At 50.8% G+C, this 12,721-nt stretch overlaps 1 protein-coding gene across 1 annotated transcript in view; it reads right to left on the bottom strand.

Annotated features, from left to right (window-relative positions):
* Window positions 1-12,721, bottom strand: part of RSF1 (remodeling and spacing factor 1) — a 705,323-nt gene that overhangs the window by 57,562 nt on the left and 635,040 nt on the right. The window contains exon 14 of the mRNA XM_085623248.1: window positions 885-1,105. Coding sequence (XP_085479374.1) covers window positions 885-1,105 — 221 coding nt within the window. The remainder of the gene's footprint in view (window positions 1-884; window positions 1,106-12,721) is intronic.

Below are 12,721 nucleotides of genomic sequence, written 5' to 3'. Positions count from 1 at the left end.
AGACCATTCAATCTCTTGCTGGATAACTTAGAGGTCAGGGTCATCTTGGTTTTCACTGTGAGCTTCATCGGCATTGACATCATTATCTTCGGAGAAGCCCATCTCCTCCAATGACGGCACGCTCTTCCTCTGCTTCTCAAGCTCTTTCACAGACCCCAACTACTACCAGTGCCATTCTTCAACCAAGTTGAAGAAAGTCTTGGAAAAACCCCAAAAACCCTCATTCCTGCTTCAAGATTCTGCAGGTTCTTGAAGTTTCTGGCAGTTTCCCGTAGTCCGTTGACTGTGTTTGGGAGTTTTCACTGGGAGTTCCCTTGGTGCATCTCCGAACACAACGGCAGAAAAAAGAACCTAAATGGTGGTCACATAGTGGGGCATTGTGGGCTTAAGGCCACTGTAATATCCAGACTCCGTCTAAGTTGACACCCATTAAACATAGAACAATTCTTTTATACTATAACACTCCAGACCCAACCACTAGAGTGCAGTTATGCATGCATGTGAAATCACATTATGCTGCCAAACATACTCTCCCCATACTTTTACATGCCTAGTTCAAGGTGTAACAAACTAGTGTGTAGGATATCTATTTATACATGGCTACTCTGGAAAAATGTTCTGAAAACTGGAGAGCCGAGACTGTTGCAATTAAGGACTCTGCACTGGCCCTCCTATCATCACATATAACATGCATACTCAAGAATTAAATGGCCATGAAACCTGGACAAACGAATACAGATTTTACAAAGATTTTGTGTCCCGAGGTGACTGTAGTCCCATGCACAACCATAAATCTAATAATAAGTTTGCAGCAGCTCTTGATATGAGGTGGCAGCATTCAGTGTCATTACATCCCCAGACATTTTAAGACAGGCTGTCCTTACCAGATTCATCAGGTGAATCATCATCATCTGTAACCTCCTCATCATCATCATCTGAATATTTCCGTTTTGCTATCTTCTGTCGTAGGCGGCGGCTTTTTCTCATTGGTCTGGCATAGTGCCGCCGAGGTTTCCGTGCACCAATTTCTCCATCACTGTCATTTGACTGCAGATCATCGTCGCTCTCTGCATTATCATCCGACACAACAAATTCATCTTGAGACCTAAGAAAAGACATTTTTTTTCCAAAAATATATAAAAAAAAGAGGAAGGAATATGCTACTTAGCCTGTAAGCATCTGTTTGTAACTAATAGTGCTTTAGATTCACATTCTCTGCATCCATCTAGTGTTGGGCTCAGGCGTTGCAAGTTATTATTGTTCGAAGAAGTCTTTTTCAGTCACAAGGTACCCTGTGACTTCTACCTTTGTTGGCAATGTGCATGGGCTTCAACTGCATTGTTAGATTGCTTCTTACACAGCGGGTGAGCAACTATGGAGTGTAGGGGTGAAAACTGGTGACCATGCCTATATAATGGTAACAAGTGTTAGTGTTAAAGACAAGTTAAGTAACATATTCCGTTTGCAGCATAATTGGCTGTAGGTACACATGCTCTGCATTGAATGTAAAGCAATCCTCCCAAAAATTCTTAATACTGTTTGGCCAACTATAGCCTGTTGATGGGCAAGAATATTCACACATTAGTGTTTATTAAACATGTGTGGGGTTGACCATGTACCTGCTTTACAAATGTCAGTTATGGTAGTATTTGCTAAGAAAGCCATAGTTACGCCTTTCTTCCTAGCAGAAAGTTGTCCAGGGGAGCAGGGAGAACCCTTTTAGCGTTATGCTAGCAAGTTTGACTACACTTAACTACTCATCAAGATATGCCAGATTATTGATATTAGGTTTACTTTTTTGTGCTTTTGCAAAGGTGCCAGATAGTTGAAGGCTTTTGTAGAAAAGAACAAGTTACTTACCTTCGGTAACGATATATCTATAAGAAACATTAGTCAGTTATAGATTCCTTACCTTAGAATTCCCCCCAGGCATCAGACTGGATCCGGAGAGATTTTTCGTCAACAGTACCTCTGCGCGTTGGAAGGTGGCGCCTGTCGGCTTCGCGTCCGTCGTTGGCGTCGTGGTCACCAGGATGACGTCACGGTAGCTACTTAGACGCTGCCATCGCGCGCTGAAGTCAGTCTGTACACGACTTTCCGTGCCAGAAACGCAGAGCCATGCAAGACACTGACCGCTGGTGCACAAAACTAGGGCCCTGAAACGATATCCATAATCCTAGAAATCAGTTCGCAGAACGGGGAGGATGGGTGGGGCGTTAAGGATTCTATAACTAACTAATGTTTCTTGCAGATATATCGTTACCGAAGGTAAGTAACTCGTTCATCTGAAAGAAATACGTTAGTTATAGATTCCTTACCTTAGAATAGATACCCCAGCAATACCAACCCCGGTGGTGGGTCTGCGAACCAAGATCACACCAGAAAGTCCTGGAGAACAAAACGGCCAAAGAAGCCGTCTCTCCGGACTTGGCTGTCCAGACATTAGTGTTTCGTAAACGTGTGCAGTTACGTCCACGTAGCTGCCTGACAGATGTCATGTAGAGGAACTCCTCTTCCCAAGGCAGTACTGGCTGCCTTCGCCCAGGTGGAATGGGCGCGTAGCCCCACTGGAGGCTCCTTTTTAGCCAGAGAATAGCATACTTTAATACACAAAACAACCCATCGAGAAATGGTTTGCTTGATTATGGCCCGACCTTTCTTGGCGCCCACGTAGCCAACGAAGAGCTGGTCGTCCACCCGGAACTGTTTTGTGCGATCCAGACAGAAAGAAAGGAATATGCTACTTACCAGTATGCATCTGTTCTTGGCATGTAGAGCTGCAGAGTTGTACACTTAGCATAGATCGCCATCTGGTGTTGGGCCCGGATGTTTGCAGTTTGTTTTTCTTGTTGGACAGTCTTTGGAAGTCACGAGTTTGGTGACTCCTCCTTCGGTCCGTACTGCGCATGGGCTTCGGCTCCATCCTCAGATTGTTTTTCGCCAACAGGGAAATGATGGAGCTTGGTAATCACAGTGAGAAACCCATGTGTGTTGTATCTAAATAAGCTGTACTGGAACGGATACAGGTAGCCGGGGAGGCGGGTGGGCGTGTACAACTCTGCAGCTCTACATGCCAAGAACAAATGCATACTGGTAAGTAGCATATTCTGTTCGAGGCATATGAGCTGCAGATTGTACACTTAGCATAGATTATATAGCAGTACCCAACCTTAGCGGCGACCACCGGTATCCGTTGCAGTGGTTTGAAATAGTGTCTTTAGTACAGCCTGGCCCACTCTAGCTTGCTGCTTGGAATGCAAATCTACACAGTAATGTTTTGTGAAGGTGTGCGGTGTAGACCATGTGGCTGCTTTGCAGATGTCATCTAAGGGTATATTCCCTAGAAAGGCCATAGAAGCCCCTAACTTTCTTGTAGAATGGGCTTTAGGCGGAACAGATAATGTTCTTTTTGCCTTTTGATAGCAAATCTGTATGCATTTTACAATCCACCTAGCTATCCCTGATTTAGAAATGGGGTTGCCTTTATGTGGTGGAGAGAAGGAGACGAACAATTGTTTAGTCTTCCTGAAGGGTTGCGTTCTTTGTATGTAGTATAGCAAGGCCCTTTTTACATCGAGTGTGTGTAAGGCCCTTTCTGCAACAGATTGAGGTTGCGAGAAGAAGACAGGTAATTCCACCGATTGATTGAGATGGAAGGGGGAAATGACCTTGGGCAGGAACTTCGGATTTGTGCGAAGTATGACCTTGCTGTGATGTATTTGTATGAAGGGTTCCTGTATAGTGAATGCTTGTATTTCACCAACCCTTCTAAGGGAAGTGATAGCTACGAGAAAAGCTGTTTTCCAGGTGAGAAACTGTAGCTCACATTTATGCATTGGTTCGAAGGGCGGACCCATTAGTCGTGTAAGAACTAAATTTAGATTCCATACAGGGGAAGGTGGTGCCCTGGGAGGAATTACTCGTTTAAGGCCTTCCATGAAGGCTTTAATAGCGGGCACTCTGAAGAGTGATAAATGCTGTCTGTTTTGTAGAGAAGCAGCGATCGCTGCTAGGTGTAGGCGTATGGATGAATATGCCAGGTTACACCTGTGAAGATGGAGCAGATAGCATATGATGTGCTGTATGGATGCATCTAAAGGGTTGATTGTATTGTTACGGCAGTAAATAAGAAATCTTTTCCACTTTGCGGCATAGCATGCTCTAGTGGTAGGACGTCTGGCTTCCATGATGATGTTCATGCAATCAGGGGGAAGGTTAAGGTATCCGAATTCTAAGATTTCAGGAGCCAGATCGCCAGGTTGAGCTGAGCTGGGTCCGGGTGCCTGATTTCTCCATGGTTCTGGGTTAGGAGGCATGGGGATAGGTGCAGTTTTTGATGTGGTACCACTGACAGTTGTAGTAGCGTGGTGTACCACGGCTGCCTGGCCCACGTCGGAGCTACCAGAATGAGTGTGAGGGAGTGCTGTTGTAGCTTCCTGACCACTAATGGAATTAGTGGGAGAGGTGGAAAGGCGTATGCAAATCTGCCTGACCAGTTCATCCATATCGCATTGCCCTTGGACAATGGGTGTGGGTATCTGGCGGCGAAGCTTGGGCATTTTTTGTTTTCGTGGGTGGCGAAGAGGTCTATCTGAGGATGCCCCCACTGTTGGAAGAATGGCTGAAGAACTTGTGGATGCAGTTCCCATTCGTGTAGTTGTTGCGTTTGTCTGCTGAGCAGATCTGCCATGGTGTTTTGTACGCCTGGAACGTGTTGTGCCAGGAGAAAGATGTTTTGGGGAATTGCCCATCTCCATATGCTCTGGGCTAAGCGGGAGAGCTGGGGAGAGTGTCCCCCCCCCTGTTTTTGGATATAATACATTGCAGTCATGTTGTCTGTGCGAATGAGGACTGCTTTGCCCGAAATCTGTTTTTGGAAAGATTTTAGGGCTAGAAAGATCGCCAAGAGCTCCAGATGGTTGATGTGGAGCGATTTTTGCTGTGGCGTCCATAGACCTTGCATTGTGAGGTGTAGGAGGTGCGCTCCCCAGCCGGAGAGCGATGCGTCCGCTGTTAGAATCACCTGAGGAACCGGGTCCAGGAACGGCCGCCTTTTGGAAAGGTTTGTGGTGTTCCACCACTGCAGAGAGTGATGTGTGCGGCCGTCCACCAACACCAGATCCGTCAGCTGACCCTGGGCCTGGTTCCACTGTTGTGCTAGGCACTCTTGAAGTGGACGCATGTGGAGTCTTGCATGGGGCACTATAAAGATGCAAGACGCCATCATTCCTATGAGCTTCATGAACACTCTTGCTGGAAGAGAGTGTTGGGGAAGGAATGTTTTGCGTAAGGCTTGAATGCTTGTGATTCTGGCTGAGTCTGGATAGGCAATACCTTTGGAGGTGTCTATAGTGGCCCCGAGATATTGCTTTGTGTGAGATGGTATGAGGTGGGACTTTTGGTAGTTCACCGTGAAGCCTAGCTGGTGGAGCAGTTGGATGGTGCTGTTTGTATGTTGCACACATTGGTGGTAGGACGTGGCTTTTATCAGCCAGTCGTCTAAGTAAGGGAAGACGTGAATGTGTTGACGTCTGAGGTGTGCTGCTACTACCGCTAAGCATTTGGTAAACACCCGTGGTGCGGTGGTGACCCCGAAGGGGAGAACCGTGAATTGGTAATGTTGCCCGTCCACCACGAACCTGAGGTATTTCCTGTGAGAGGGGTGTATTGGAATGTGAAAGTATGCGTCTTTCAGATCCAAGGTTGTGAGAAAGTCTCCCTGACAGAGGAGCGGGAGGACTTGTTGTAGGGTGACCATATGGAAATGGTCTGAATGTATGTAGGCATTTAGAGGCCGGAGGTCCAGAATGGGCCTGAGGGTCCCGTCTTTCTTTGGTATTAAGAAATATAGGGAGTAAACCCCTAGATTTTGCTGATTGATGGGGACCTGCTCTATAGCGTGTTTTTGGAGGAGGGAGAGTACCTCCTGTTTGAGCAGTGTGGAATGTTCTTGAGACATTGGACGGTGCCTTGGTGGGATATTGGGTGGGGTAGATGTTAGCTCGAGACAGTACCCTGACCGAATGATTTGGGTCACCCATTTGTCCGATGTTATGGACTCCCATGCGTGGATAAAGTTTTGTAGTCTGCCCCCGACCGGAGTGGAATGGTCTGGGGGGAGCGGAGGGAAGTCATTGTGTGGGCGGGGTGGCAGAACGGGTGGTGTTAGTTTTGCCCCTGCCCTTATTGTTGTTGCCTCTGTAACCACCCCTTTGGTTGCCCTTTGAAAAGGTATTTTGAGGAGGGGATTTGTAGGAGGTAGAGGTGCTATCGGTGGAGAAGCCTCTGCCTGTGCCACGAAAGGAGGAGCGTCGAAAGGAACGTTTAGAGGCTTGTGTTTGGAGTGCCCCCATAGACTTTGCTGTGTCTGTGTCCTTTTTCATCTTTTCCAACGCTTCGTCTACCTTGGGCCCAAAGAGAGTTTGTTGGTCAAAGGGGTGATTGAGTATGGACGCCTGGACTTCAGGCTTAAACCCTGAGATCCTGAGCCAGGCATGGCGACGAAGCAGGACACTGGTATTTATGGCTCTAGAAGCAGTGTCGGCTGCATCGAGGGCACACTTAATGGAGGTGTTTGTAATTCGTTTACCCTCCTGTATTAGCTCATGAGTTCGTCGTAGTGTGCTCTGTCATAGCGCGCAAGTAGCGCTTGTGTGTTTGCAATGCGCCACATGTTTGCAGCTTGAGAGGCGGTGCGCTTGCCAGACGCGTCTAGGAGTTTGGATTCCTTGTCTGGCGGTGGGGCTTCTCCTGAGGACTGGGAGTTAGCCCGCTTTCTAGCTGTAGAGACAACTAGGGAATCTAAGGGAGCAGGGCCCTTAATGTATGCAGGGTCTGTGGGTGCCGCCTTATACTTTTTCTCTATTCTAGGGTTTAGTACCCTGGCCCTGACAGGGTCTTTGAACACCTCTGCGGCATGCTTGGTGACACCCTTAAGCATGGGTAAAATAGAAGTGGATTTGTCCTGTATGTCAAATGTATCCAGTAAGAAGTCGTCTTCCACTGGTTCAGTGTGCATGTCCACCCCATGGTAGTGTGCTGCTCTCTGCACTAAATGATGGAACCCTACGGAGTCCTCTGGAGGAGACGGCCTGGATGGGTATAGGTCGTCCTGAGGTATATCGGGTACATCAGGGTTATTGTAATCCTCCCATGGGTCTGGGGTCCCCGGTGGAGTGAGATCCATTGGGGCGTCCGCCGGGTAATTGTCCGGGTCCCCGTCATCCGGATCTGGGGACGGGGTCGGAGAGTAATGAGGTAAAGGTGGCGGAGACCTGGGAGGGGGAGGGGGTGGAGGAGGTGGAGGAGGTAGGGGAGGCGGTAGTGGGGAGGGCACTCTGAGGGGAGAAGTAGCAGAGTCCTTCCGTTTGGGCGGTGGAGGAGGAGCCGGAGTATCAAGGCGTCTTTTCTTGATAATTAAAGTCAATAGCCCAGTCTTTGGATCTTTGGACAGAGTCTTTTGTAAAGGGTCTGGTGTAAACAGAGCCAATGGTGCCGAATCGTCCGTCGGCACCGGTGATTTCGGAACCGAGGGCTTCGATGGTTTGTGTGCGCCATGCTTTTTTGGGGCCTCCGGTTTTTTCGGCGTCGAAGGAGTTTTCGGCGCCGGAGCGTCGGTGCCGACAGATTTGTGTTTGTGTTTGGTCGGCACCGAGAGTCCAGGCTTCGGCACCGGTGGCTTCGGAGTCGAGCTGGATATTACTTTCTTCGGTGCCGGATGCTGTTTTTCGGCACCGGGCGTAGGCTGGCTCGATCCCGAGCTGCCGTGAGACTTTGGAGGCTTCGACACCGGGCCCGAAGGTGGGGTGATAGAAGCTTTGGTCTTGGTTTTGCCCAGGCCGGCAGGCGAGGGAGTAACCTGAGTCTCTTTGGTTTTGGGCGCGGGGGTGGGAGGGGGCACAGTACTCACGACCCGCTGCGCCGGTGTGATGTCCTCCACGTCGGAGTCGTCGGCCTCGGAAGCGCTGACGACGTCTTCCTCCTGCTGGGTGTGTATTTGCCCCGAAGCTTCGGCGCCGTCTCCGAAGATGTCCGGTGGAGCTGCAGACGATGAGTGCGCCATGGTGCGTCGAGCTTTTCGATCCCGGATGGTTTTCTTCGATCGAAAAGACTTACAGGCGGGGCAGTCTCTGGCCTCGTGTTCTGGAGAGAGGCGAAGATTACACACCTGATGGAGGTCGGTGTGGGGAAATTTAGACCCACATTTTGGGCACTTTTTGAACGGAGTCCTTTCCATCGGCCGGGACCGGAGTCGAGGAGGGCCCGAAGGCCGGTGCCGATGTACGGGATGGAGAAAGTGCCGCTTCGAGAAATGAAGATGATGATGAAGAAACTCGAAGAAACGAGGATTTTCCGTCGAGGCTGGAACCGTAGAAGTTCGAAGCCGGAGCACGAAGTATCACATCCGAGCCCGATGGCGGAAAAAAACAATCTGAGGATGGAGCCGAAGCCCATGCGCAGTACGGACCGAAGGAGGAGTCACCAAACTCGTGACTTCCAAAGACTGTCCAACAAGAAAAACAAACTGCAAACATCCGGGCCCAACACCAGATGGCGATCTATGCTAAGTGTACAATCTGCAGCTCATATGCCTCGAACACACATGTTTTGAGTCCAGACGGTGGAGCCTCTCCTTTCGAAGGATCTGGAGGCGTAAAGAAGGTGGGCAAAGGGATGGTCTGCCCGATGTGAAAGGCAGTGACAACCTTAGGACGAGTCCTGAGAACCACCTTATCCGGATGGACAGACAGGAAAGGAGGCTTGGAGGAAAGAACCTGGAGCTCACTCACTCTTCTGGCAGATGTGATGGCTACCCGGAATGCAGTTTTAAGTGTCAGAAGCCTCAAAGGACAGTTGTGAAGCGGCTCAAAGGGAGCGCACATTAGATAGGTTATGACTAGATTCAAGTCCCACTGAGGCATAACAAAGGGAATAGAAGGTAAGAGATGAGTTAGGCCTTTCAAGAAACGATTAACCACCGGGGACTTAAAAAGAGAAGGCTGATCTGGAAGCCGTAGGAAAGCAGAGATGTGCGAAAGATAGCCCTTGATAGTGCCCAGAGCAGAGCTCTGCTGGGCTAAAGAAAGAAGAGTACCTCAGAAAAAGGGGCAGATAGAGGATCCACAGCCTTTGCTGTGCACCATGCCACAAACTTGTTCCAACGGCAGGAGTATACCGTCTTAGTGGAGGGACGCCTGGCTGCCAAGAATACATCGCAAACTTCAGGAGGCAGGTCAAAAGACGTCAACTGCCGCCGCTCAATCTCCACGCAAAGAGGTGGAGGATGGACAGGTTCAGGTGGAGGACCGTCCTCTGTTTCTGTGACAGAAGATCCTCCCGAAGAGGCAGACGGGTCAGAGGATCAATGGGCATGTTGAGCAGCTCGGGATACCAGACTCTACGTGCTCCATCCAGGGCCACAAGGATGACTTGGATCCGGTTGCGCCTGATCTTCTTTAGTACTCTGGGCATAAGTGGTACAGGCGGAAAGGCGTACAAGAGACCGCAACTCCACTTGCGATGAAAAGCGTCGCCTAGCAAGTGCCGCCTTGGAAATTCCAACGCGCAGAATTGCGGACATTGCGTGTTCTCTTAGGTGGCGAATAAATCTAACCAAGGCTCTCCCCACTGTCGAAACAGACCTTGCACCACCTCTGAGTGAAGACTCCATTCGTGATCCATCCTGCACCAGCAGCTGAGTTTGTCTGCCCTGGAGTTCAGGGAACCTGCCAGGTGTTGAACCACCAGGGATGTACCCTGATGTTCCAGCCATGTCCAGAGGAGGAGGGCCTCCTGACATAGGGTCCACGACCCCACCCCGCCTTGTTTGTTGCAGTACCACATGGCGGTGGTGTTGTCCGTGAACACCTGCACTACTCTTCCCCGGACAGAGGGAAGGAATGCTTTGACTGCAAGACGAATCGCCCAAAGCTTCAGAAGGTTGATGTAGAGCTCGGACTCTACCGGAGACCAGAGGCCTCCCCAACCCAGAAGGGATGAGTCTGTTACCACTGTGTGCTCTGGTTGTTGAAGGGAGAGGGATCGGCCGGTGACCCAATCCTGGTTTGTGAGCCACCACGGCAACTGAGGAGCATTGCCCTCCTTGATCTGACCGCACACTGACTGATACCCCTGATGCTGCACCCACTGGAACTTCAGGTCCCACTGAAGAGCCCACATATGCCACCTGGCGTTATTGACTAGCAGGATGCAGGAAGCCATGAGGCCCAGCAGCTTCAGGCTCATCCGACCGAAACCCGGGATAGAGGCTGAAAGATCAGAATCATAGCCCGAATATCCCAACTCTTAACTGGCACAAAAAATGCCACCACATCTCCCCGGACTTGATTGAACTGAATTGGCTGCCATATGAAGCTCGGATACAGCTAAAAATTGCATGCATGGCTCACAAAGCCATCCATTTTAAGACGCCGTTGTACCTTGCGCAGAAACTGGAACTCACCTGTGGTTCTAGAGCCTCCGGATGCGCCAGTTCTCTTTTGCTTAAACCTCAAAAATAAAAAATAAAAAGACCTATAACCGAGCCTTCTCAGGGATGGCTCAGAGGATCTGGAACTCCCTTCCCCCTGAAGTCAGGGTGAATCCGTCTACTGTCTTCTTAAAAAAAGAAGTCAAAGGGCTACTGATGAATACATTTCTGCCTTAACCTGGCACCTTCCTCTGATTCTGGGTCCATACCCGTTGACTTTTGCCCAGTCACCTTGTTCATGAGTCGGTCGGTCGGACAATTCTAGACTGTGATCCTTTTGCTTCCCCTGTTGTTTATAATGTGTTTTGCTGTGACTTCACGAGAAGGCTGGACAATTTTGACTTTGAATTTGTCGTTTTGGGTATTCCGTTTTGTATGCTTATTACCTCGTGATGCATAATCTGTAAAGCACTCTTCGTGGTCATGTTCGCGCTATATAAAACTTTCGAAATAAATAAATAAGTCCCAGACTCGCTGTTCGGGAGGATAAACCCGAAACCGTGTTGTGTCCAGAACCGCTCCGATGAAGAGGAGCTTCTGAGAGGGAATCAGGGACAACTTTGGCACTTTGATGGAGAACCCCTTCGAATGCAGGAGGTCGGCCGTAGTCTGGAGGTGGGAGAGGACAGCCTGGGGCGAGCCCGCCTTCAACAGCGAGACGTCGAGATAGGGGAAGACTGGAACCCCTGATCTGCGCAGATGAGCTGCGACCACTGCCATCACTTTCGTGAAAGCCCAAGGAGCTCTGATAAGGCCAAAGGGGAGTACGGTGAACTGAAAATGGTGGACCGGCCAGCCCACTGGCCCCCTGAACCACGTCGGTGGTTCCCACGTCCCCGGCTGTGCGAAGGTTGGGAAACTTGCTGCGGCCTGTGGCTCTGGGTGTGACGTAGTGGGGCACCCCCTCCGTAGCCACGAAAGGGGCGAAAGGCAGACTGTGCTGGACGGCTGGAGAGGCCCAAGGACTTGGCCGTAGCCTGTGAGTCCTTGAAGCACTCTAGAGCGTTGTCCGCTTTGTCGCCAAAAATGCGACGGCCATCAAAGGGCATGTCTATGAGGGTGTTCTGGTCATCCCAGAAAAAAACAGTTGATCTAATCCAGGCGTAGCGACGAAGGGCTATAGACGTTGAAATTGTCCTGCCTAGAGAGTCGGCGGTATCCAGCCCACAACGGATGGTAAACTTCGCTGCATCTTTCCCGGCGGCGACAGCCTGGGAGAGCACTGTCCGGGCCTCCTCCGGACACTGAGGCAGCACCTGCGCAACTATATCCCACACAGAGTGGGAATAACGGCCCAATAGACATGCGGTGTTTACCGACCGCAGTCCCAAGCTGGAGGAAGAGAAAATCTTCTTCCCAAGATGATCCAGCTTCTTGGATTCCCTTTCCGGTGGAGCAGTAGGGAATGCGCTCTTGGAAGTGGAGGCTTGGACCACCAAGCTCTGTGGGGTGGGGTGTTGGGAGAGGAAAGTGGGGTCGCCCGGAGCAGGGCGGTGGTGTCGGGCAATCATCCTATCCACAGGAGCCCCCGTGTTGGGCCGGGACCACGTGCCCAAAAGGACATCGGTAAGGGCCTCATTAAACGGCAGCATGGGCCCCAAAGAACTCGCAGCCAACTGAAACATCTCTGTCAGGAGGTTAGCCCTGACCGCCACCGTCGGAAGCTCGAGGTTGAGAGCCTCGGCTGCCCTACGCAACACCACTGCGTATGATGCTCCCTCCTCCGTAGCCACGGTAGGAGGAGAGAACATGCCACGGTCAGGGGAGATGTTGAGACCACTGGCATCCCCCAGTTCCTCTCTCCAGTCCTGTTCAGATCTTAGCTGATCAGTTAAAGGGTCACCCGAACCCTCCCAGTCCTCCTCCTCGGGTTGCCAATCTGGCTGAAAAGGGACCCCAGGAGTGAACAGGGGCACGTCGGTCGACGCCGGGTCCACATCGGGATGGAGGCCGGGGTCGACGCCAGCAGGGGACATGACCAACGTCGGTTGCGGTGCCGGAGAAAGCGGTGTCGGAGAAAGCGGCTCCGGTGGAGGTGTAATAAGGTCAACCGGCGCCGATCCAGATCCAGGCCTGGATCCACAGGGGGCCTGCAGCACCGAGGCCAGAGCCGACAGCGGAGAAGGATACGTAACCGACATCAGTCGGGTACAGGAACCGCATGCCTTGAATCCGGGCATTCCTCGTGCACCAGGAGTCGTAGACTCAAACAAGATGTCGACAACAGTCGCT

Source organism: Triturus cristatus, chromosome 8 (assembly GCF_964204655.1).
Source record: "Triturus cristatus chromosome 8, aTriCri1.1, whole genome shotgun sequence".
Classification (NCBI taxonomy): Eukaryota; Metazoa; Chordata; class Amphibia; order Caudata; family Salamandridae; genus Triturus; species Triturus cristatus.
This window is presented reverse-complemented; position numbering and strand designations above follow the sequence as displayed.